Below are 27,435 nucleotides of genomic sequence, written 5' to 3' on the forward strand. Positions count from 1 at the left end.
TAAACGAAAATCCTTTGAGTAGGCTCACAATAAAATCATAAAAAATATGGTTTATGACTAAAATGGTAGTTCTCTTGCCCACACATATCATACTTGTTGTTGCGTAAGAAATCCTTTTTTCATTACAAAAATATAGCAATAAATGTTTTAAAAATTATATTTTACACATGGAATATTTTGGAAACATCTATATTAGAAGAAAAATGCTTTTTTTGAATGAATTCAAATTAAAATGAAGTTTATACATGCCTGCACTTTTTCCTACTACTCAAAAAACTAAATGGGCCGTCAATCAACGTTGGTTACCTCGGCAAGTAGGCGTGGTCTATCGTGAAGTTCGTTGGTGACTTGTAGACTTCACTCAGCCGCCGAATTTAATTCATTCTCCGCGCACGTCCAACTGCAACTTGTGCACTTATCATCACTGCTAGTGTTTGCCGCACTGAGGACAGATGAAACAATTCAGATAGAGTTGCGCGTGTACAATGAGTGAAACAGCGCGATCGTTTCATGATCGAATGAATTAGTGTGCCTGTCGAGATAAAATTCATCTGCCATGTTATTTTCTTCCATGTTTTATACAACTGCAATTGATTTGTTATATTATTTTCTTTGATATTTTCCTGTATATGTATGTATGAATGTTATTTGAAGTGAATTTATTATGCTGGTGTCCTTGCCATTGAGGACATATGAAGATGAAACAATACTGATAGAGTTGTGGGTATACAAAGAGTGGAACAGCGCGATTGTTTTATGGTCGAATGAACAGTGTGCCTGTCGAGATAGAATTTAGCTGTCATGTTATTTTCTCTGATGTTTTATACAACTGCAATTCATTTTTTATATTATTTTCTGTGCTGTTTTCCTGTTTATGTTTGAATTTTATTTTAAGTGAATTAATGATATAAAGATTAATCGAAAACAAAGCAAATAATTATCGGTTTCATTGTATTCGTGATGAACAAGTTAAGGTATAAAAAATGATGCTTGTTTTTTTTATTTAAAGGACTTTAAGTTAATTGGAATTGAAAAGGACGTTTAGTGTTTCCTATTAAGTGCACTTTTTTTTCTTTTTTTTTCATTTCACATTCTCGGGATGCGAACCTCCACTATTAATAAACAAAAATATTTAAAAAATAAAGACTCGCAAAAATTTTAGTACTATAGTGCAACGGTGATTTGTTGATTTTTTTGTTTCATTTACTCAGAGGTACGACAGACAAATACCCAGTGTAGATCAAAATTTTGCTAATGGGGGGTGGCTACAATTTTTCTCCCCGATCGGCGCCGTTAAAAAACCGATTTTTTTTTCTTTAACAAAACAGCATGATATACCTTTCTTTTTATTTTTCGCACCGCCAGTAGGAGGGGTGCCGCCGCCCATAATTGGGTCCGGCACCTGGATCTGCCTATGGAATGGATGAGGAATAAGGAAAGGGGAGAAAAATAAAGGTGCCCCCTCCCGTAATATATCAAATATTTGTTAGTGGATTTTGTCGTTCATTCTCAAGTGAGGACTTATTTTTCAACTTTTGATGATTTTTTTCCTAGCAAATTTCACCTATTAAAGGGTCTAGTATACTAGGTCTTGTTTATTTTTTGTATTGAATGCCTCAACTTTTGAAAATCCTGGATCAGCCCCTGTCAAGGTGTATATAGATGAAAATAAACTTGAATAGGGCTCCATCACATTAATGATTTTCAAAATTAGCCATTTCCTATTTTCCCCGTTTAACATGCACTGTGAGGTGAATAATTCAAATGCTTTCACAATCGCTACCAAAGAAGGGATCAGGGGGCCGGTCACCCCCCACCCCGTTGGCCAAAAAATTAAGAAAGGAAGAAGAAACAGAAGGAAAAGAGAGGGGAAAAGGAAGAGGGGAATGGGAGGGAGAAAAGTGAATAAAATTAGGGAGGGGATAGACTTTGATGATTTAAAAAAAAAAACATGCAAAATTGACATTTTCGCTCGCGCTTCGCACTCGCATTGCTCATTTTCGATGAGTACATATTGCTCAATAGCTGATATATATCAGATGCCCCCGGCCCACCGTTGCTACGCCAATGGCCCCAGACTGAATATATTTTTACATCAACTTACTCTAAAAACAAGTGTTTATGTTTTATTTTGTATCATTCATTTTTTAAGTATAAGGTAAAATTATAAGTCTCGGAGTGTCAGTTAATGCTGCAAAAGAAGTATAAAGCCTACTCTTTTGCAGCACTATCCAGCTACCGCGGCGAGGACGCCCTCCGAGAAGGTAGCCATATCAAAACTATTAAAAAATTCCCCTTAGATTACTGGTGGATCCAAGGGGCATAATTATCGAGAGCCAAAATTGTAATTTGTTAATAGGCCCTATTTTTTGCTTGTCAATTTTTAGGGACGAAAGGACTTTCCATTTTTGGTAAAAACATTTTTTAAGGCATATCAAATTTGTATCGGGAAAATGTGCCCTCCATAGGCCTTATCCCCCTAAATTTCAAGTGGGGACCATTGGCAGCGGAAAGCAAAATTTTGGGAGGGGGGGGGCACCAAACTTTAGTGACAAGCCCTATCCCCCCAAAAAAAGTTTATCAGCACAAATTTTAGGGGAAACCACATGATTTTTTTAGGGGGGTCCACTGGAATTTAGGGGGCACGCACGAAAAAAAAATTGACAAGCAAAAAAGAAAAGGTTATCAACAAAAAAATTAGGGGGGCGATCGTCCCCCACCTCAAAATTAGAGGGGGGGGCACGACCCCCCCCCCCCCCGCTGCCTATGGGGGGACGTTACTTTTTTTGGGCAAATTTTTTTTTCGCCCCCCCCCCCTTTGATAACCTTTTTTTGTCAAAAATTTTGGTGCCCCCCCTAAATTTTTTTGACTGCCGTAGATAATAATGCTCCCCCCTTTGGAAAATCCTGGACCCTCCCTTGTCTAGATATAGATGTTTAAAGAATTAATAATTTTGAAAGTCAGAGTGCCCTCGCCCCCCATGCTTTAGTTATCATAGCATAAAACTTATGCCATGTCTAATCCTTATATCAGCGAGATGTCAGAGCATACTATCCGTCACCAAACGACTGCATTTGAGCCGTTTATTTCTTCTTTTCTCTTCTTTTTATTTTTGGGTTGTTTTTTAATCATTGTTTATTTGGATAAGCTCGGATCCGAGACTAACTGGGACGATGAACGTACTTTCGTTATTTGGGTAACAATAGGCCGAGGCGAGAAAGGACACGCCCACAATCCCTCGTTCAGTGCCGAGCTTTGTGCATGCGTGTCGACGAAATTTCAACTACAAATTTGTACACAAAAACTGTCACAATTCGGACCTAATTTAGCCTCAGATTAACAGATAATTAGATCTCTTTGATATACCAAAAGTCATTCACTTGGGGTTTTTGAGTATGCTGATTCAGGTGAGGTACTTTTCAATGCTTTTTAACATAGATTTAAAAACTTAGATTTTCCTTTTGGTAACCCTACATTTGGGCTACCACTGAATATCTTGGGGCTATTTTCAAATTCATGGGGCTACTTTTTTTATTGCATATCAGCAATTACCTTTTGACATTACGAGACTCACTGTGACGCCTAACAGGTCAGAACATTTTTTTAGCTCCCGGTGGTGGGGGGAATGCCCTACAGGCCTTATGATAATCAACAGTGACCCCACCAGTCGCCTTCAGCTTCACACACTTTAGATTTGAGCCAATCAAGGCCCCAAGACTTTATTGGCTTATTCAAACATTTAAGAAATCAGATTTAAATGTTTAAAGGACAAGTCCACCCCAACAAAAACTTGATTTGAATAAAAAGAGAAAAATTCAACAAGCATAACACTGAAAATTTCATCAAAATCGGAAGTAAAATAAGAAAGTTATGGCATTTTAAAGTTTCGCTTATTTTCAACAAAATAGTTATATGAACGGGCCAGTTACATCCAAATGAGAGAGTTGATGACATCTCTCACTATTTCTTTTGTATTTTATTATATGAAATATTTTTATTTTCTCGTCATTGTCATGTGAAATGAAGTTTCATTCCTCCCCGAACACGTGGAATTCCATTATTTTAACATTTTGTGCTTCAGGCAAGGAGGTCCTAATCATCAAATTCGTAAAAATTGAAATATTGTATAATTCAAACAATAAAAAACAAAAGAAATAGTGAGTGAGTGACATCATCGACTCTCTCATTTGGATTTAACTGTTTCGTTCATAACTATTTTGTTGAAAATAAGCGAAACTTTGAAATGTCATAACTTTCTTATTTTACATCAGATTTTGATGAAATTTTCAGCATTGTGCTTGTCTGATTTTTCTCTATTGATTCAAATCAACATTTTTCTGAGGTGGACTTGACCTTTAAGTGTGTTTTGACACCCTCACTCCACATCCCCTTTACAACCACACACACATGGTCTTATTTATTTTTCATCTTTAATGAACAATGAACCCCCCCAAAAAAACAAACAATATCTAAATAAAATTAATGAATAAAACAAACATAAAGGAGAGATGGAAAAAGAGAGAATTCAGATCAAATAATAAATTTAGAAAAAAAATAAAGTTTTTTTTTTCATGGTTAGAATCACGGGTGTGGGTGAGTGTTTGTGTGGGATTGTGACTATGAGGTGCTCTTAGATTGCATATAAATTATGTTAAAGAAATGAAATCAATATCTTACTCTGTCTATTCAAATTCCAACACATAGCCACAGGCTATGTACATATATTGTAGGTTCATGTACCTTAAGTTTTTCGCAAGTGATTTTGAAAATGCAGATCTCCACAAATAATGCCTTTCATTCTTGGAGAGTCTAAATTTGGTGAAAATGTATTCATAAATAACTTGAATATTAATCACAATGAAGAAATCATAAAGTGTTTTGACAGTTTTCAAAAATTAACATGAAATCTAAACTCTATCTGAAACAGAAAATCGCCATCACTTAGGCCATTACTGATAGAATTCTCACCCAGAGCTCTGGCAGAGAACATGAGCTCTAACTGGCTACCTAACAGCATGCAAGTACCACACTCAAGCGCACGGCGTCCTATTTTTTTTTTTAGATTGAGCCTTGTTTGATGATTTATTGTCTGATATTTACCCCTCTTCAAGATAGAAATTAAAAAAGTTATAATTCACAACTATAAGCGAAGTGATTTTGGATTATTAAGGCTCTGTTTTGACAAGCAAAGACAGCGACTGTGAGGGAAAAAGACTCGCACATCGCATGTACTGTGAACACTTTCCTGAGCAATTAGAATAACTATATCACAGAATCGTGATATCCCAAATGGGAAATGTGTGCATTAGATATTGCACATGGTGAAGTATGGAAAAACCATGGTATTGAAAAAGAGACGCACTTGGCAATTTGAAACTGTGCTTATTGTAAATTGAAAGTTACTTGATTTTAGCTTTCCAGATATTTAAATTTATACATGTACGATATGGCTTCGCTGCTTATCCGTCTCACACTCCGACTCGACGATGTCGATAAGCAGAGCTGTCACAATCACCAGCTGATCGCTTACACCGCCTAGTACACATACCGTACGATGCATGTGGTCTCGTTACCAGCTGTGCAGTCTAATCGTGCATGCGTACAAGCCATGCGGCAAGTGCGTCAACAATTCTAAAAAGCCTGTGCTAAAGACTATGCGTACTCCGCATCCCACATTGCATTGCGTGTTTATTTACAATCGCGAAGCTTCCGGTGTTGCGGAAGGCTCGGATATTGCATGGACCGTTCAACTTGAAGCTGACAAGGGCGATATAAAAGATGCGCTTGCTCCTCCGCCGGAGAACGTAATTGTGTGAAGTATTTTTTACATTGTCGATGGTATTTTATTGGGGCTATTCTAAAATAAATAGTCGCCCCAAAGCATTGGGTTTTGAGAATTTTTAGGGGCGATTTGGGCTGTCATGGGGGCGAAATCGCCCGTCGCCCCCGTGTAATTCCGACGCTGCTAGGTACTATTTGCTTAGAAGTTAGATACTGGTGCTAGAAGTTGGCATTGGTGCTTTTGATGAAGCGAGCCAAAGAAGATGCTTATTATAGCATCCCTATGGAACGGGCATGCGTGTATATGATGCAGCTAGCCCGGTGGGACAGTGCGCTCGCGCAGAGGCGATGGTCGGACAGTGCTCTGCGGGCTTGCAGCTGCTTTTCACCAAAATTGCAGCTCATCTAGCAGATCAATGTGACTGGAACGGCGGAATGAAAAATATGTGAAGCTTCAGAACGGATTTCTTCTTTTTTCTCGATAAGAGGAAAATGCTATGCTTTGGAGCGGCTTTCTTTGTTCTTTTTCTCAATAAGACAAAAATGTTATGCCTTGCTACGGAAATTCAAGTGTTAAAATGGGGGTCCCCTCCGCGGCACATACCCACTATGCATTATATACTGAGTCCCCCCCCCCCCCCCCCCCCCCCGGGGGAAAAGCACCCTAAACACGTATTTTCCATATTCTGAAAATGCACCCCTTAACAAGTATTGGCGGATAAAACCCTACCCTTAACAATATTGGAAACAAAACGATACTCTTGGCAAGTAGTCTTTGAAATGAACCCCTAAACAAGTAGGCCCTACAGCGATATTTTATTGTTATGTCACGGGTCTGTCGGTCGTCGGTAATTCAGTTTTATATTTACACATTATTTAGTTTGGTTCGACCTGACACCTCGCGCAAATTGGACTCTAAACACGTAATGTTTGGGGCAAAAGGGATATCCTTCATAAAACAATTTTATTTTGTTGAGTATCATCCCCGCAAATTTGACCCTAACACGTAGCTTTCTTAGCGAAATAGATACCCTTTTCTAATCATTTTTGTGTCTTTGACACCCTTATCACATTACGTACGTAACGTACCCTATCTTGAAAAATACATCCTTTTTACGTGTTTTTTGGGTCGCGCATGGTATCTACTCGTCATTTCATTCTTCAGTTTTTCGGTTGTTTCCAACTAAATCAAAACAATTTTGAGGTAATATGGAAAATAGATTGCCATTTCATGTATTTAAAGATTAAAAATGTGAAATTTTAGCCACTTTTTCCTTTTTTGGGGGGGTTACATCGGCAAATTGCGCAAGATAGTAGCGCATGCACACATAGAATGTAAGATGAGACGGCATGGTACTTCAAACGAGGTACCTGGCGATAAATTATCTGTATTTGGCACTGATTTTGCATCAGTTTCCCTTTTTTTTTACTGCTTTGACATTGAGAGATAGTTGTGATTATTTGATATTTTATTATATTATTTCCAAAACAACCACTTGCCTGATCGGGCAATTGACTTTGAGAAATGCTTGCCCGCACGTCATTTTCACTTGCCCTGGGCAAGCGAGTTTGTCGCGCCCTGCATCTGTGTCAACAAGTCTCGCTTAGGCATGATGTATGGCAACCATTTCAAGGCTCTGTGATGTAAAAGTAGATCTATATAAATTTGTAAAAATATGTAAAAACATCACATAGTCCTCAAGGCTAGATGTGACCAACTTTCTTGATGATCTCGAATGACTCATGTCAGCTGTTAATTTCTCTGGTTAAATATGTCTGTGTGAAACTTGGAATGTAGCAAAGAAAAAAACCTGCTCAGTCTGTTCTTAGAACTTTTTGAGTGCGAGTTGAGGCAAGAAATGAATCTGTGACTGATGCCCCAGCATAAACACTCTCCTCCTTGCTCACAGATTATCACCTTTCTGTATTCTATGCTCATCATGGTATATCGATAAAGATAACATTCTGATACTCTTAGTCTGATACCACTTGTTGCAGTTTGAATCAGGTTGCACTTCTCTAATCTTTCCTTGGGTTAATCAAAGCTGCCAACTAATATGTTTTAACGATATAAGTACATGTATGTTTTTTTCATAATGAAAAGTGACAAAATGTGATTTTTTATTGCAAAACATGTTTTTGTTAAATTTGATTGGCATGCTCCATATGTGTAATTTATCAAATTTTGTACCAAAATGTTTTTTTTTCCTTCAAAACATGATTTTTTATTATGGATCAGTATGTTTTGGGGTCAACAGAGGTTGGCAGCTCCGGTTCATGCATGTGAGGCAGATTGCAAAAGACGGGTACCCCGAATCAAAATTGAGCTTAAAATGAGCCTCCCTCTCTCTCTACTTTTTGCTTTTGTTTGTTTGACAGTGTTTTGATAAGGAGATGTCAAGATGAAAGGACCTGGAAGAATCAAGAACAAGGGAGCAAAGGGAAAGAGATGGAAAAAGGGCCAGAGCTGCGTGACTAACCCACAGAAGAAAGGACACAGAGAGGCAGCAAAACAGAACAGGTTTCTGCCTTCTAATTTCAGGAAAGCTCCCAGACATTCAGGTAAGTACATGTACGTGTAGCAGTTGATGTGAAAGAGACATGCTTCTTTTCGTTAAAACAATTATGGTAGAGAAAATTTGGCCATCTCTTAATGAAAGGTTCTGAATGCTCATTGGTCAGAAACCATAGGAGGAAATTTTCGAGAATTTTTTTTTTTGTGAAAGCCATCCTACATGTAAGTATAAAGCAGATAAGAATATAGAGTGCGTGTATGTTATTGAGTTTTTTTCAGACGTGTTTCAATCAGATATATTGTATTTACGTCTGGGACCGACCTTTAACATTGCCTGAAAGACGTGACCAGGGCTTGAACCTCTGCATCAATTTGTAACTTTCCCTTGAAGCTTGGATTACAGAGGCATGCCACAGCCCCAAGATACTACGTCAATGATACTTAGTTCCTAATGCCTTTTTCTGTCACTGAATTAAAAAAAAGAATTCCATGAAATCTTTGTTTTGAATAAGAAATGCCTTTATTATGGCTAGGGTGATATGTACAGGGAATGATGCCTTGCCTCATTTATGACTTGTGTAGGTTTGCTATGGTATTGTACAGTTAACCAGGGTCGGTGTTTTGTTCGTTATATTCTGTCTCCATGCAAGTTTATAGGTTTTTAATAAGTTCTAAGTTACATTGTGATTTGTTCCTTTCATTTAGCTCTCTTTGATTGGTGTTTATTTTATACAGAAAGTGGATTGACACAGAAAGCCCTCGCTGAGCACAATGTGGTGCAAGGGGACAGTGATGTCATGATGGGGGGCGTGGCCTCGGACAGTGTCTCCGTCGGTGGGGAGACGTATGGTACTTTCTTGAGCGGGGTGACCGACTGTTCTCAACCGGCATTTAATCGGGTTAAGAGGTATTGGGAGTCAAGTTCCGCGAGTCATAAAGAGGTTTGTAAATACAGTTTCGCTTGATTACTATTTACCATTAAATTTAGTTTTTGTTCATACAGTTTCTTATAGTGGGTGTCTAATTATAAGCTGACAGCTTAATGGAATTCAGTTAATCTATCATATTGAATATTTGCTTCCTTTTTCCACTCACTCTACATCTGTTTTCAAAATTTTTCAGGATGCTAATTAAAAGGCTGATATAACTTTTGACAGAATGAGAGGTCTACTGTACAATTTCTCTTCCTACTAGTGTGTTGTAAAAAATACCTTTACCTTGTAGTCAAACTTGAAGCCATTAAGTATCTAAAATTTTAGAGCTAAAAAATACAGAACTTTTCATTCATTATTTAGGTGCACCAGGTTCTGATTGGAAAAAAGCTGCCAGGACCTAGCATGTTTCACAGACTTAAGTGTGACTTTAAAGTCCTGCTTAAATGCTGACGTGCATGTGGTATGTAACGCCCAGTCTGACTGCTTGATAGGCGGTAGTGCGAGTCCCGCGTGCTTGATCTGACCAATACAACTGGGAATGTATGTGCGATTTGAAGTCACACTTGACTCTTTGTGAAACACCATCCTGGTTTGTAAACATAGCATCAATGACCCATCACTATCTGTTTTCACTTGTTAAAGGACAAGTTCACCCCAATAAGAAGTTGATTTGAATAAAAAGAGAAAAATCCAACAAGCATAACACTGAAAATTTCATCAAAATCGGATGTAAAATAAGAAAGTTATGTCATTTTAAAGTTTTGCTTAATTTCACAAAACAGTTATATGCACATCCTGGCTGGTATACAATCCATATTAAACTCTTAGTGCTCTGTGTTATATCATTCATGTACATTACATGTTGTATTTACTCTGTATTCTATATAGGCTGAATATTTTTATATACTATTATGTTCACATCTATTATGCTTGTATATCTTTTGTAAATATGTTTTTATGTTTGTACTCTCATACCCCGAGAGGGGGTCGATAGAGTCAATAAATCTTATCTTATCTTATGCAAATGATGAGACTATGACGTCATCCATTCCCTATTTCTTTTGGATTTTTATATATGTAATATTCTAATATTCTCCTCATTGTCAAGTGATACAGCGATTATTTCCTCCCTGAACATGTGTAATTAGCATTGTTTAATACTATATTGTTCAGTCAGGTTGGTCCTTATTGTCAAATCTATAAAAAAATGAAATATTGTATAATTCAAACAATAAAAAACAAAAGAAATAGTGAGTGATGGACATCATCAACTGACTCACCTAGTTGTGCATATCACTGTTTTGTGAAAAATAAGCGAAAATTTGAAAGGTCATAACTCTCTTATTTTACATCTGATTTTGATGAAATTTTCAGCACTATGTTAATTTGATTTTTCTCTATTTATTCGAGTCAGCATTTTTCTGGGGTGGACTTGACCTTTTAGAATAACAATATACTGTCCACTAACCTTCCTATTTCAGATTTGTGCCGTTTTGGCTGCCGTGACTGAAGTGATACGGGAAAAAGGTGGCAAGGAAACAGAGACAGAATATTTTGCTGCTTTGGTAAGTTTTGTGAATGTATGTATTAGAATCATTGCAATTGTTACTTAACTGGGTCTGGAGTAAAGACTTCACACAATACCCATGCTTTATTACAGAGTTTAGTTTTCAACAAATTCGGCGAAATATTCCTTCACATTCATTAAATTTGGGGGTAAAGTCGTTACATTTGTGTATAATTCAAGATTATGCATTATGCATTTATTGCATTTGCAGGTATACATGTAGTATTATTTCATTTGTGGATGTTCTTACATGTACAGATGTGGAAAGTGTTTTACAGTTGTTGGCGTTATTATATTTGTTGGTGCTTTGTTATTTGCGGGTGTAAAATGGTCCAACTTGCTTTTATTTTGCTTGCAATATTGTACGGTGAAGTAAAAAATTTATTTTGTTAATTTTTTTTAAGATGACCACACTGGATACAGTAGATGATGATGAAGCTGTATCTGCTGTGCTTTTCCTGTTGTCTCTTATCATCAAAAGGTAGGAAGTATGGCCCGACTTATTTATGTTGTGCATTCCTATACATATTCTATATTCACCTTTACATGTTATATATACCTGTATTTGATTGTTTAATTTCTTGATACCAATTCCGAACTAGTTTTGTGCTGATAATGTATTTCTTTGGTCAGTGGAGTTTATTGCTGAAGAACCCAACAAGTGTACTTTCTTTGCAAGAATGTCTTACCCGTTTGATGAAATTAAAATTTATTGAAATGATCTACTCCTTTCCTTTATCTCAGAGTACCATCGTCGATACTAAAGCTGAAGTTTTCTGTTTGCTGTCAGACACTGCTTAAGATCCTAGCCCAGCAATCATCGTCTCCTGTCGCGGCCACATCGGTCGTTCGGTCCACCCTCTCCTGTCTCAGCACCATCCTGCGAGTCCAGGACCCGATTGTTTGGTCGGACTCCTCTACGCTTCAAGTATATCATGGCATTCTGAACTATGCCATCCATTCAAAGCCAAAGGTGAGGGAGGTGAAATGTGTAACATCTTACCCTTTTTGACGATTTGAATAACTACAATAAACAAAAATGATAGGTCTTCTATACTGCATATCACTATATCTATAATCTCTTTGTCTTTCCAAAGGGACTTTGAATATTGCTACCTTGGCTGTAGCCCAACAAGCCTTTTACAGCAAACTAGCATTTCAAGGAATCAATCTGTGCAAACTGACATTTCAATCTTGACTACTTTCCATGGAGATTGCAGGCCCTAGAAAGTAACTATTGCTCAAAACAGTGTGAGGAATTCTCATGATGGCCTCAACTTGTTTAGAAGTCGTCATGCCAAGAGCCACGGTTCTAATCTTTATTTCCCACTCAGGTACGCAAAGCTGCTCACCATGCCGTGTGCTCTATTCTGAAAGGAAGTAAATTCATGACCTTGCCCGACCCTCCTTCCCATCATCCTGCAGCTGTGACAACATCAAAGTTCTGTGTGCAGCAGATAGAGCAACATGGAGGTGAGTTTACTCAAGTTACTTTTGAAACTTGCAGAATCAGGGGGGTGTTTTACAAGGATTTAAGTATGACTTAGAGTCGCACTTGAATACTGAAATGCGTACGGTATTAAAGGCTTAACCGCATGGGTCAGATCGTTTCATGAGGATGCACACTACTGCGTATCTATCAATAAGATGGCGCGTTGGATATCATGTACGCGTCGGCATTTAAGTGCGACTTAAGTCATACTTAGATATTTGTGATCTTCTTGAAAATACAATTCAAAAGAATGCATAAATAATGAAGACATCAAAGTTGGTGCTTATCTCATTAAATGTTAACCCACCATGTCACTTTAGTTCAAATGCCCCTCTTCTGATCATGCGCAGAATGGAACTACAAAGTGGCCTCTTCAAACACCACTTGCAAACTTTTGATCGTTCAAATGTCCACTGTTCAAATTTGTTCTTGTTTTACTCGTCCTGACCCAGGTACTGGAGAGGCAGGAACAACGTGTCATGTGCTGACCCTTCTCAAAGACATTCTTGTGACCTTTCCAAGGAATCAACTCAAGACGACATGTGAAACCATATTAAAGGTCATGACCCTGAGCAATGTGGTGAGTTAAGAAATGAGTTTTATATCTGCGGCCCATTGCAGATAGAGTTGCGATGAAACGCAACTCAAAAATCTTCCGCAACTTCATTTTCAGCCAATGAAGGGCCCATATTCGGGACTTGCGATTGATAGTTTGACTTACGTTTAAATGCAACTCTTTCTGCAACAGGCCCCTGGACAGTTAATTATAATCAATTGTTAACTCTTAACATGCCACGCACACTACTAACCCAATGCCACAGTGCTAATCCGATGCTAATCCCCTGTGCCAGCCACAAAACCCCCCTGTGCCACATTGATTTTGGGATCACGAGTCGTATTCACTCCTTTCAATAGTCATGATTACAATTGCTTGTAACTCTCTAACGATTAGTTTATCCACAAAATATTGTGTAGTAAAGTTGTAGGAAATTTCATACCCCTTATAATGGTGTCCTCATTATACGGATTGGTTATTATCTTTACCGCTAAAATATGAGTTGTATCAAGTAGTTCCATTTTGTGGAGTGTTTTGTATGAATTAAAAAAACTAGGTCTCTTCCCTCTCAGAGGCGGAGCCATATCTTGTAAAAAATGAAGAAATACTCGAAAAAGTCGAATGTAAACCGCGTGATTAAGTTGATCTGTCAGAAAGCAGAGTTCGCACTGCACACAATAGTGCTAATTACGGCGTGCATGCGATGCGCAATGCAATGAAAAACGGCGTAACAATGATTGTAATTCCAAATGTGCGCAGTCATGCACGAAGCAGGCGAGGGTAGGAAACAATGCAAGCACAAAGCAATCAATAGTAGGCGTGTGAGCACGAGTGTGGCATGTTATAGTAGGATACGTAGCGTGCACGAAGCACTCAATGAGTTAATATTGCAGGTAATTTCCATTACTCATTTGCATTACTATTACAGTGTCTTTGTATTGGTTTTTAATGAGTTTGAAGTGTCACTGAAGAACCTTTTATTGCATGATGTGGATTTGTTGTGGTTTGGGAGTGGAGTTGGTAGATAGGAGTAGTTTTCTTTTATTGTAATCCACGGTGTGATGCGTTTGTTTGCTGAATTAATGGGGATAGGTATTTTGCAAGTAATTTCCCCTTCTTTCTTCCAGTTTTCATTGTGAGCACACATTTTGTTTTGTGATACCAGTCCCCTTGATTGGGGAAGTTTTGCTATTATAACAATATAATTGATATAAGCTTTCTATTACATATAGTGATAGAGATTAATGCAAGATTCATTCTAATAAACACTTTATAAATTCTTCAATTGGATTAGAAAAAAAAAAATATTTTCAATGACATACTCACTATGTAGCCAAACCCTGCTAGTCTTTCTTCAGTCCTAAATGCTCATTTAAATTCATGCTCCATCGAGCTAAAATCTGTGTCAGATGATATATTTTTTCTCTCTTTATATTCAATGCACATCAGTGGCGGACCATGACCCGGAGGAGACAAAGCATTGTAGGGGCAATGTATTGTTTGTGAACAATGCTGTGCCCCTTTGTCACCACTAGTCTCGGAAAATGCAAACACATATTAAATAAGTCTGTAGATTTGTTAAATGATTATGAACCAGGTAAAATCATTTACCATCTTTATTACTCTTTGGAGAAACAATAGATTATGCCTGGTGAATTTGATCAAAACAAACAAATCTCGATAATTCAGAATGGTTCCATACAAAATTTAAGGTTCACCTTTAAACAAGGTTTTCCATTCACAACGATTACAATGATTCAAACATATGACCTGTGGAGTTTGTTGCAATTTCTTTGTATAGCAAGGAAAATATGAAATACAATTTTTGAAGTATGATCCAATCCTCGATAATAAAAAAGAATTAAAGAGTCACATTCGCGATAAATACATACAGGTTAGCAGTCTGTAGATGATTCAATACTGTAAAAAAAAATCAACAATACTGTAATTATCTTTGAGCTGTCAGCATGACGTCGATCTTGTCAAGCAAATAGTGGGCTAAGACGTCTTCACGCATGTCAAGGGGTGGTCGAATTATCTCACTCGCAGATCCGAGGAAGATTTCCTCCAGTCATTCATCATGCAGATGGAACTGGTTCCACAAATGGCGGCCTAGTATCACAGGCTTACCAAGGAATGAGAGTTTATCTCGTCGAAATTAAAGTATAAAATCCCTGCAGAACAGCGTTGGCGTGGTCCTTAAAGTGACTTGAAGCTGACGGCTAGTAAGTGGGAAGACATTAGATTCTGACCAGAAATCTCCATAGCCTTTTTACCTTACTTCCCACTACACCACGCCCAGGTCTCACTTGCCCTGCACACACACGTACGGCCTTTCCTGTACACGGCTTTTTAGCATTCTGCATACGTGGCGCGATAAACGCTCACCCTGACGTAGCGACACCGAATAATTGTACGCTTGGACGCATCGCATTCCAATACTAGTGTAGGACACTAGTACTGGAATGCGATTTAACGCGTGCAGTGGCGAACTTTGACACCCTCCACTGCTTTGTCTTCTCCAGGTCACAGTCCGCCACTGATGCACATTGTCTCACTTTTTTCACTCCAACCTTTTTAATCTAGCTTGTGACATCATTATCGATGAAAGCACTGCATGGCATGTTAACCATGCAGCTGGGCCCTGCTAGTCTCCCTCCAGTCCTAAATGCTCATTTAAATTCATGCTCCATTGAGCTAAAATCTGTGTCAGATGATATATTTTTTTCTCTTTATAGTCGATGTATATTCTCTCACTTTTTTCACTCCATCCATTTTCATCAAGCTTGTGACATCAGTATCGATGAAGGCGCTGCACGGAATGTTCACCATGCAGCCGAGCCCTGCTAGTCTCCCTTCAGACCTGAATGCTCAGCTGATCAATGCCCTGTATGATTACCAGCCGGGTGAGAGCGATTCCCAAGCCATGCAGGCGTGGCTGGCCGTCATGCAACAGGCTCATCTAAATCTATTCAGGTAGGTAACCTATCTAGGGCATGTCCACCCCAAACAAGTTATGATTTTGAAATTCTGCCCATATTCCACATTTATATGCATATCACTGCGATATGAAAATCAGAGAGTCAATGTCACGTGCTGTTTTGTATTTTATGGTAAGAATTTTAACACTTTCAACCTTTACAGATTTGTCATTAAAGAAGCATATATGTATAGCCTGGGGTAGTTAGTGTTAAGTATGCCCTTACAACAATCATGTATACATGGCTTTAAAAATTCAATTTTCTTGAAAAGATGTTTCAATAAACCTCTTATTTGTGACCATGTTCCAGATTCAGGATCAGAGGTTGTGTGAGATGAAACTCATGAATGTCCACAACGAAGGAATTATTTTAAGCATTCCAACCTCAACAATTTTCACATTTTCTTTCTATTTGATTTGTTGACAGACTGGATGAAAAGCTTTGCGTCAGTCATTTACCCCGTCTCTTTTCATCAGCCATGGTGTGTTTCCTGTCGGACAGGGCTGATGTTGAAGTGTCTGCTACAGGGGTACTCAAGGTTTGTCTTTTGTTATTATACCGTAATCAACATGCTTCACAACTTCAATTTAAATTCGTTATTTTAGTAGTATTTCCAGAAATGGATTGAATTGTAATATTTTACTCTTCCTTTTCCTCATCATCTTCTTTACCTCTGCTCCTTATCTTCTCTTTCTGTTCCTATTCTTTTTCCCCTACCCCTACTTTCTCCTTTTCATCTTCTCCTTCCTTTCCCTTTCGTCTTTATCTTCCTCTTCTTTCCTTTCCTTTTTTCCCATCTTCTTTCTCCTCTTCCTTTTCATCTTTCCCCCCCTTCCTCTCCCTCTTCCTCCTCTTCCTTTTCCTCTCCCCCTTCCTCTCCTCTCTCTCTTTGTCCTCCTCTTTTTCCCTTCTTTTTCCCCTTTCCCCTCCACCTCTTTTTCCTCCTCTTTTTCTTTCTTATATTTTCATCTTCCCCTCTATCTGTTCCCATTCCTGTCCCTCCTGTTCCCACCATGTTCGCTATCTTTCATCTCACCTCTTGACTCCACCAGACACTGCTCATAGAATGTGTGAAGCCAGCCAGGGACAACATCACCAAGAACCAGGGTGCCAGTGCTTCTATCAGGAAGATGTTTCAAGCAGTGGAGGCAGGACTCTCCTACAAGTTCCACTCGTCGTGGGGCCTGGTCATGAAAATTTTGGCAGCCTTCTTCGAGGTGAGCTGATGTGATCAGATCATTCACTTACAGAGAGTGCACAATGCCGCTGCCCGAATTCTCAGTAAAGCTTCTAAATATACACAAATAACACCTGTTCTAAAAGAATTTCACTGTTGCCATTGGTGGAGCAAATAATTCACAATTTGGTTGCTTACATAAAAAATTTTGATGATCTTATCTTGGAATATGTACCTACTAGAAATCTAACAACATCTTTGGGAACCAGGTTGTTGACAACTCGTAGAGTCCAATGCTTATGTGGTGAAAAGCTTTGGCTAATAGCGCTCCCACTTAGTGTGATGCACATTCTTCAACAATACACAATGCCAAGTCTAATGAGTCATTCCAAACCAACCTTATTTATTTTCATCACATTTCAAATTAGCCTCCCCCTTCTCTCTATAAAGGCAGGTTTAGTATAGCAGTTTTCCTGCGAAGAGATAAAAAGCACACCTGGTACGTGTATTATAAAGCTGTTCATAAGTTTACGAACGACTGGTGATCCTTGTTGTTAATGATGTACACCAAATTTTCATTGATGTTGATTTAGCACGTAAGAAAGGATGGCCAGTCGTCCGTAAAGATGCTAGTAATCTATGAACAGCTTTAGGAAACACCTACTTAGTACAGTACATGATATAGGACTTTATGAATAGACAGTCTGTTGTTTTTGTACTGGCACAGGTGTAGCTCGAGATTTAGAATTAAGTTCTTATTCTTGAAAAGCTTGACTGTACTTATTGATAATAAACCATATTTTTCATAAATCTGAATTAAATTATTTTTTTGTATGAATTTTCAGGCATTTGGTGGGGAGGGTCACAGTTTCATGTCCAAGTGTCTCCAGACCATGTGTGACCTCCGTGGGTCACAGCATTTTGCCTACAAGCAGGAGCTGGACAAGGCAATGGGAGCAGCCATCTTGGCTATGGGGCCTAGGCTTGTGCTCCAGGCTGTCCCACTACAAATCACAGGAGATGAGTAAGTCATGTGTTTAAAATCAAACTTTCTTGAAAGTGCCTCATTATAATTGTGTTTATTAGATAATAAATTCCCAAAGAATGCTAAAAAAATATCTAGGGAGAATTTCATGAAAGGATCTGTTAAATGGTTTTATCTGACAAAATCTGTTTTATCGGACAGTTACAATAGGAACTGTGCTTGTCAACCAATCAAAATAAAGGAAAGTTGTCGTATCCGACAACTTTTGTTCAGACAACAAAAGTTTATGAAACGGTCGTCATGTCGCAAATGTTGTCAGTGCTGACAAGATGACATTATCTGACAATGTTAAATGCCAGTTTTTAAATGATTTCAAAATTAGTTTGTACGGAATCATATAATCTGACCTCCCTAGTATCATTATGTATGAATAAAAAGTATGTGTCAAAGGATTCAGGAAGAAATTGTGTAATCTACTTTTATTTTCTGCTTGTGTTTCACAACAGAGACAACTATGAATTTCCAAGGAGCTGGTTGATTCCTGTGATACGAGACAACGTAGCGAACACCCAGCTAAGTTTCTTTACCAAGTATTTCCTCCCACTAGCAGCAAAACTCAGAACAAGATGTAAGAACTCCTTGATATATCAAGCTTGTAAGACCCGATCAACCAAACTAATACTTGGTTGCAATAAGACATAGTCCTTTGAATTTTGCAGTGATATAGATATACATAGTACACATTCAACACCAAAGCTAGGATATTAATTTTTGCACAAAATATATATTTTATATTTGTAGTAAACATAAATGCCAGTTATGAAAACAAAATCTCATTGTTCAAACAAAATCCAATAAAATGACCACCCAAGTGTTTGTATCGATCGTACATGTATGTGCCTTATGATTTTATAGAAAATGTGTTATTTCTAAGAAGTTGGCAAAGATGGCATTGCATTCCAGTCAGTTGTAGGGCCTTTTTCAAGCAATGTGCTTGACTGTGAAAGCAATCTTCAGTGTAATAGATTTTCAACAAAGATTTCATGATTCACTGGAAGTAGAACTACGCTGATATGATGACAGTGCACCTTGATTGCAAAGAATTGTGAAATCATTATTTGCTGCTACTACTTTTTGTTTAGCTTTAAACCATCAAGGGATAGATTGTGAGGTGTTCTCTTCAAAGTGTTCGATGAAACCAGTCATGTTGGTGTTGGAAGCACAATTTCGATTGCATTTCCTAGATCCAAAACCTATTCTGAGTTTACAGAAATAATCCAGATAACTATATCGGTAGCACAATACCTAGAGAGTGAACAAACTTCATTTTATGTCTGGTGCTGTGCTCATGTAAAAGTTGACAAGACACCAACACCAAACTTCAACACTGAACTTGGAATTATCCATTGTGTGTGCTCTAGGATAATTGGTTTCGATTTGAGTACAAAAACAAGGATTCACTATAATATGTTTCAGATCATATGTTAAGTTTTTCATCTCCATATCATCTCAATATCAAGTTGATTTTTTGATGAATTATCAACTTTCCAAAGTAATATTTCCTGCACACAGATAATGAATGTATGGGATTATACTGTAATAGTTGGCCAAACTGTTTCAGCTGTTATTTATTATACATTGATTTAAGGGCTTTTTAAGAACCAACCTTTGCAGATGACCATTTTCATTAAATGTTTCCTTTATGGTATTGGAAAGAAATTGATTGCTCACAATGCTAATTTCCATCTTTCCAACTACTTTCATTTATCATTAAAGCTCTTGAATTGACGGACCAAGGTAAGAAGGTTGAAGGGAAAACCTATGATGTCCTCCAGTCTCAGATCTGGTCCTTGCTGCCTGGATTCTGCAAGAACCCAACAGATCTAGCAGTAGCCTTCAAAGGCATCGCCAAGATCTTGGGAACTGCCCTCAATGAAAGACCAGACCTACGACTGGACGTGTGTTCGGCCATCAGGAATCTGATAACGAAGAACTTAGATCATGGTGAGACACTATGTAGATGGTTGGGATAATAATCCGCCTCTTGCTAATGTGGGCTTTGTACAATGTTCATATCTTTGTTGCTAATATTGATCTAATGTTCACATTCTCATTGTTTTGTAGTTTATGTAGGTGTGGGACAATTAATAAATGTTCCTGTAGTTCTATTCAGGTAAAATGTTATGCAAACATTGTAACATCATCATCACTATGAGCTCTTCTCACAGCAGCCGTTTATTAATAATATGTGAGACTGACTTGGGTAACAATAATCTGGAGGTGCTTGTAGACTACGTATCCTTCACCTTATATATAACCAGAATATTGATAACCTGACGTTCTCTAGGAGAGAGGATAAGCACAAAGGTAACCAGAAAACAGGAGAGACTACATTTGTTGATGAGATCATACGGTTCAGTAAAGCCATAAATTCTTATTTAGAAATCAGATATATTACTAATTCCTGAAATAAATCTTGAAAACTTCTGAATTTTCTGCAGAGTTGAATCGAGCGGAGTTGGCTCGCTTTGATAAGAACTACCTACCTATCCTCTTCAACCTGTACACCAGTGGAAACGCAAGACAGGATACATCTCTCTTTGCAGTCTTAGAGACGGTCAAGGTCTATCTCCAGATTGCAGATGCTAAGGTGGGTTTAATATTCCTCTTGTCAAAGCAGAATGTAATTACATGATAGCATCAAACCCCTTTATGTAGGAACTGCCCAACTTTATCTGTCTCTGATTTCTGGTACTAACCAGTCTGTAATGCTATCAAGAGATTATGATCAGAATGCTCAGTAGTGAGCATATTATTTACTAACAAGCTATACTTACCTATACCATCTCATCAAATTGCTATTCGTTACCCTAACTCGAATAGCCACCGGTAAAAAACTCCCCGAAAGAGGCTAACTGCATTCAGGTAGCCTGGGAAACCCGTCACGGAACGAGACCCATAAAACCCGGTCTCCGCATATAAGCCTCCTCTTTCGTAGCCAAGGAGGGGCGAAGTCTGCAGGGGAGGACGGGTGGGGAGTTATAGGTAAGTATAGCTTGTTAGTAAATAATATGCTCACTACTGAGCATTCTGATTTACTACACTGCGCTATACTTACCTATACCATCTCATCAAATTGCTAGAATAGCACGGAAAAAACTGGAGGAGGGGCAGAAATGAGACCCTTTCCAGACATGATAGCATAACAATAAAGAAACTGATAGACTATAAAATGGAGTAGTCTCCCAACTGGAGAAGCTACCCTAGGAATAATGGGTAAAAATAACATCAACTTCATTCATGAAATATATCAACTGGAAATAGTTTAGGAACGATTAGGACAGGACAGAACCGCCGAGGCAAAACCTGTGTCTCGGCTTATAACATCGGATAAGTAATAAGAAACAAAGGTATTGGAATTGGTCCAATAGGCTGCCTGGAGGATCTCCTCTATAGAGGTACCCTGAAAAAGCGCCCAAGATGTTGCTATGCCCCTTGTATCGTGGGCTCTAATGGACCCTGATAATATGGCGTCCCCTCCACCTGACTTGATCCCCTGAACTAACCATCGGGAAATTGTAATTGGACTAACAGGGCCGTGAGGTTCTATTGAACTAATGAACAGTTGGTGGGAAGTGCGAATACATTTAGTCCTATCAATGTACCACTTCAAAGCACGTACAGGACACCATAACCTATCTTCGGAAACTGACGAGAGATTGTTAATGGCTGGAAGAACAATTTCACAAGGTTTAGAGCTTTTTTTTTATTCTTAGCTAGGAAACCTGGTCTAGGGATCAGGCGGACTCTGCCCTTCTCCCAACGGATATGACCCGGCCTTACCGTGAGTGCATGAAGCAAACTACGTCTTTGACCTGAAGCTATAGCCAACAAGAAGGCTGTTTTAATGGACAGATCAAGGAGGGAGCATTTATGCATGGGTTCAAAGGGGGATTTCGCCAGGGCCCGAAGGACCCGCGGAAGGTCCCATTTGGGGGAGAGTCTTCGGCGAGGAGGATTCTGTAAGAAAAAGGATCTTGTTAACCTGGCAAGGACAACTGAATTTGAGATAGTTTCCCCATTAGAGAAGCCTGAATGAATGGCTGCTATGGCTGACCTGTAACCCCTTATGGAGGAGACAGATAAACCTTCGTCAAATAATAGAAGTAAGAAATCTGCTATCTTACCTAAAGAGGCAGAGGTTGGATCAATCTGTAAACTGTCACACCACCGGAAGTATCTCTGGAGTCTAGAATCATAAGTGTTCCTGGTGGAGGATCGCAGGAATCTAGAGGCCATGTCTGCAGCTCTCTCCGAAAGGCCCGCTTTAGTTGCTGATTTCCTGAGATGGGCCAGAGTGTTAGGCAAAGTCTTTCCGGGTTCGGGTAATAAGTGTCCGTCCCGGGTTGTTTTAGGAGGTCCACCAGTGGGGGTAGTCTTTTGGGAGTCCCCACTAGGAGATCTGTAAGTGTTGTGAACCATGGTCTCCTCGGCCACCAAGGTGCGATGAGGAGAACGTAAGCTTCTTCCTTCCTCACTTTCTCCAGTACTTGAGGTATTATGGGAAAGGGCGGAAAGGCGTAACCCAGGATCCCCTTCCAAGGGATTGTTAGGGAGTCTGTCGCAAAGGCTAAGGGATCTTGATGTTTCGTGCAATAAGTCGGGAGCTGCTTGTTCAGGGCTGATGCAAATAAGTCTATCTGAGGCTGGTCGCCCTGACTGAAGATTCTCTCCACTATGGTGAGATTGAGTTGCCATTCTGATGGGAGATAACTTCCCCGAGAGAGGAAGTCTGCAATGTAATTTTCTTTCCCTGGGATGTGGCAAGCCTTTAGGGTTATGTGATTGTTCTGGCACCATGCTAGAATTTCCAATGTTAGGAAGCAGAGAGTAGATGACCTTGTCCCTCCTTCCCTGTTTATGTAGGAGACCACTGTGCTGTTGTCTGATTTCACCAGAATGCACTGGTTGGCAACTTGGGGGAGGAAGGCAAGTAGAGCCAGTTGAACCGCCTTCATTTCTAGAACATTGATATGCTGTGCTGAATCTCTTTCTTGCCATTGGCCGGAGGCTTTGAATTTCCCCATGTGTGCTCCCCAACCCAGCTTTGAAGCATCGGTCGTTAGGGTGAGGGTTGGTTTTGGGTTCTGAGTTTGCTTCCCTTGGTTCAGAAATCGACATGCTGACCACAGATGAATTGCATGCATCATCGCATCTGTCATGGGAACAAGATGGTCCCTGGGGTGAATTCTGGGCCTGAAGTGTCTCAGGAAGTGCAGTTGGAGTGGCCTCATATGTCGTCTGCACTGCGGGATTAGATCCACTAGGCTTGCTAATAGACCGAGGAAAATTTGCCAAGTTCTGGCTGGCGAGCATGAGTTTGAGTAGAGCTCTGCACCTACTGACTGGATCTTCTTTATTCTGTGAGGGGAAGGGCGAACTATTAAGTTTGGGATGGATATTATCGCCCCTAGAAACTCTGGTGATCTTGTTGGTGTGAACCTCGATTTTTCTTTGTTGATCAGAAAACCTAGATCCGAAGCCAGCTTTCGGACAACGCTTACGTTGTAGGCAAGAGTGGTCCTGGAAGGGCCGAGGAGGAGCCAGTCGTCCAGGTAACAGAAGATAGTAATGCCTCGCCTTCTTAACTCTGCGGCGAGGACTCTCACCAGTCGGGAAAATATCCTTGGGGCAGGCTTTAGGCCGAACGGAAGGGCTATGAACTGATAACAAACGTCTCCTACTTTGAAGCCCAGAAACTTGCAGGCCTCTGGGGCTATAGGAACATGATAATAAGCGTCTTTGAGGTCTATGGTGACTGCCCATTGATTGGGTTTTATCAGAGGTAGGATGGTTGTAAGGGACTCCATTCTGAATGTTTGATCTGGGAGGAGTTTGTTTATCTTCTTTAGGTTGATTATCATGCGAAAACCCCCGGAGCGTTTCTTTACCAGGAAAACGGGGAGAGGATGAGGGACTTGTGGTCTGGGACTTTTATGATAGCTCCTTTGTGGAGTAGAGACTGTATTTCTGATTGGAGAGCCTCTCGGCGTGAAGGATCCCTTGGTATGGGGGTCTGTTGACGAAAATGGGAAGGAAGAATTACTCTTGGGAAATTTGGATTGTATCCCGATCTTAGTATCTCTAGAACAAATTTGTCTTTGGTTATCTTTTCCCAGTTCTGTAAGCAAAGAAAAAGTCTTCCCCTACTGGGACTTGCTGAAGGTGGGGAATGACTAGTGTTTGATTGTCAAAAGTCCTGGTTTTGAGTGGGGACCCTGAATTCGGTGCGCTGAAAGTGGGCCTGGCGGCCCCGTCCTCCACCCCGAGGTTTCCTATGACTTTCCCCGCGGCCCCTTTCAATCCTGGCGTCACCACCAGAGCGAGGGAAGAAGGAGAGGGATGACCCCTTATGTTCATTGTAGGCCTGGGGCTGGGGTCTGGAGCTAGAGCTAGCAAAGGGGGGTCTCTGGGCCTGGCCCTGGGCCGGTCTAGCATTAGCGGTGCCTGGCGGGCTAGGTCTACTAGAAGAGAGCCTATAAAAAGTCTTGTCAGCTGTGGTGCTGGCTGAAATAGACTCATCCAAAACATCTTGAAAATGTCCATGAAACAAGTCCTTACCTTCACAAGGGAGCTTATTGAGTAGTTTTGCTGCCCCTTTCTCAATCTTGAGGGCATCTAAAACTTTGGCTCTTCTTGCCCTCGAGCAAAGTAGAGTTGATCTTGCTGCTTGCTCATACTGGAGATCAGCAATCTTTGTGAGTGATTCTAACAATAAGTTTTTGTCACCGGTAGAGACTCCAAGCCGCTCAGCCTCACTAAGAGCGGTTAACAGGCAGCCCTGGGACATCGCGAGTCTCATACTGCTCCGGGCGGCCGCGTCCAACGATGCTAGCTGATAGTCCGCTGAGCGGTAGCCTGAGCCGCGGAGAGGGTTACGGCCCGATCTAGACTTCCTCGCTCCCGCATCCCCGACACGGAAAGCAACGTCCGGGACCGAAGGTGTGCACAAAAAATCCTCAAAGTCTTGAGTGTCAAATCGATAATCCCTCGACACTTCTTTACTGATCGGTTTAAGCCGAGAGTGTTGCTTATCCAGGCCCCGAAAGCAGGATTTATACGGGGCATCCATCTTGATCGCCGGACTGACTTCGTCCGAACGACTAAGGGACGAGTTTAGGCGGAAGATTGATTTCTCTCGCTCAGTTTCGCTACTAGTACTGTCTTCGGCCCGAAGTTGAGGGCAGTATTTAGTCAAGATCAGGGCTGACTGATGCCTGTTCTCACTAGCCGGAGTATCGCGTTCGTGTATGTCAGAACTCTCTTGTACCCGCAATGGTGATTGTCCTCGTTCGAATACCATATGCTGGGCAGCTTGGAGGGAATGCGCGAGGCTGCTATTAGAATTAGATGGTGAGAAATCGCCCCAATCTCTTCTGCGAGATGTAACAGGTCGGTGGTAATCAAATTCCGAATCAGATTCTCCCACAATGGAAAATCTTTTTCTCAACGGCTAATACGAGGCGAGTTATCATTAGCCCCCACTCTGCGACCGTTACGAGGCGATCTAGACCTCTCTCTACGTCTAGAATGAGTCGAGTCTTCATTAGCCCGTTGTCTCGGGCGGCTTTGTCTATTACTTGCCGGGCTGGCGGTAAGCAAATCCAGAGGGTCGGGGTCTGGAAGGGTCGATGGCGGCGCCCGCTGGGGGAGGGCCGCCTGCAAGGCTTGCAAGATCCAACTACCCGCCTCGGCGGGGTCTGGCAATGAATGGACTGACCTGTCACAATCCCGGGCCAGTCGGCTCTTTTTCTGAATTACAGGGGGTTGTAGTGGGTCAATACTTTGAGTCTGATTGTCATGAGAACACGAGTGGTCATCGCGAGGCCTCTTCTTGCCCGCCCTACTCTTAGATGAGGAGCTACCCCGATCGGAAGAAGTGAAAACAGTCTCTTCCGATTTATCCGTACCCTTGTCTACCTCCCGCCTATGGGACTGGGTGTCTGATTGTGTAGTGGTATTAGCCGGCGTTGTCTTGGCCGGGTTATTAGTGTTAGGGTTCTTGTTCTTCGGCTTTGTCTTGGCCGCCTTATCATTATTTTTCGGCTTTGTCTTTGCCGAAAAATTGACCCTCGGCTTTGTCTTGACCGAGTTATTCTCCCCTTGATTGAGATTTGGGGAGGCTTGGGAATTAATGTTCATGTCAGTTATTTCTTCAGACATCGTGATTCAAAGAAAAGCACTGAAGCGCGGTGGCTAAACGTTTACTCAGCGACGTCGCGGTAACGAAAGAGGAAGCTTATATGCGGAGACCGGGTTTTATGGGTCTCGTGCCGTGACGGGTTTCCCAGGCTACCTGAATGCAGTTAGCCTCTTTCGGGGAGTTTTTTACCGGTGGCTATTCGAGTTAGGGTAACGAATAGCAATTTGATGAGATGGTATAGGTAAGTATAGCGCAGTGTAGTAAATTTAAGCAGTTTGTGAAGTGATGTTAGAATTGAGAAACCATCCGAAAAAGGTTGCTTGGTTTATGGCATTACTGAGCTTCTTTTGTCTGTGTTTTGGTTCTTGTTGCCATACGTGGAATAAAATCGTCAGAAAATGTTATGTGTACTCTGTTTCATACGCTCTTTATACATCGAGCATCTGTCCACTGTGATTTCATTGTTTGCCCATTTTGTCCATTGTCTGGAGCAGATGAAAAACGGATGGAGCCACCCTCAAATTTTATTTTGTAGTCTATACCACTTTGCTTTTGTTTGATTGGTTTAATGGAGTGCATGGGCACATGTGATTTTTAGAAAGTAAAGGCAGTGCTGAACTGGACTTCATCTTGTTCACATCTTAGTTATTATGCATTCACCCTTCTTCAGTTAGGTTTAGATTATTGTTTTGTTTATAAGAGAGCAGTGGAGATTTGATTTGAGCAGGAGTGCATAGAAGACTGGAGAGAGTTATGTTATATTTTGAGTCTGTTATACCTGTTTTGAAAATATGTGTAAAATGCATGGTGTCCACCTTGTTATGTCTAAATTTCATTTAGTATTTATAACATTTCTAAAAATGGAGTTGGTCACACGTTTTTTTCTCTCTATCAGCTGATTGCTTCTATGTCGGACAAGGCTTGTCAGAAGCTGGAACAGGAAACGACTGAACGCCAGCATGCAGTTATGGATCTTGTCGTTGCCATGGCAGCCCACCTGGATGCAGATCACATGACCAAGCTCTACAAGATGATCACTCCCATGCTAGAGGTAGGCAAATGCAAAGTTCCTTTCTTCCAGAAGTGTTAGGTCAGAATTATAGCTTCCATTGTGATTTTGGAAGAAACATACAAACAAAATGAGCAGCACGTACGTTTCTAGTGTAGTAAGATAATATGAAGAAGGAATATGGAAAGACACACCGAAGGTACTCGCTGGAAAACTATTAAACATTTTGATTA

At 40.2% G+C, this 27,435-nt stretch overlaps 1 protein-coding gene across 1 annotated transcript in view; it reads left to right on the forward strand.

Annotated features, from left to right (window-relative positions):
- The window catches only part of LOC121425343 (RRP12-like protein), a 55,277-nt gene that overhangs the window by 1,415 nt on the left and 26,427 nt on the right, over positions 1-27,435 (forward strand). Inside the window, exons 2-16 of the mRNA XM_041621371.1 lie at positions 8,162-8,344; positions 9,033-9,238; positions 10,714-10,797; positions 11,204-11,280; positions 11,544-11,772; positions 12,134-12,272; positions 12,744-12,871; positions 15,633-15,823; positions 16,255-16,366; positions 16,881-17,045; positions 17,851-18,029; positions 18,497-18,618; positions 19,767-19,994; positions 20,492-20,640; positions 27,089-27,244. Of these exons, the coding sequence (XP_041477305.1) occupies positions 8,185-8,344; positions 9,033-9,238; positions 10,714-10,797; positions 11,204-11,280; positions 11,544-11,772; positions 12,134-12,272; positions 12,744-12,871; positions 15,633-15,823; positions 16,255-16,366; positions 16,881-17,045; positions 17,851-18,029; positions 18,497-18,618; positions 19,767-19,994; positions 20,492-20,640; positions 27,089-27,244 (2,325 nt within the window). The 5' untranslated portion in view covers positions 8,162-8,184. The remainder of the gene's footprint in view (positions 1-8,161; positions 8,345-9,032; positions 9,239-10,713; positions 10,798-11,203; positions 11,281-11,543; positions 11,773-12,133; positions 12,273-12,743; positions 12,872-15,632; positions 15,824-16,254; positions 16,367-16,880; positions 17,046-17,850; positions 18,030-18,496; positions 18,619-19,766; positions 19,995-20,491; positions 20,641-27,088; positions 27,245-27,435) is intronic.

Source organism: Lytechinus variegatus, chromosome 12, assembly GCF_018143015.1.
Source record: "Lytechinus variegatus isolate NC3 chromosome 12, Lvar_3.0, whole genome shotgun sequence".
Lineage (NCBI taxonomy): Eukaryota > Metazoa > Echinodermata > Echinoidea > Temnopleuroida > Toxopneustidae > Lytechinus > Lytechinus variegatus.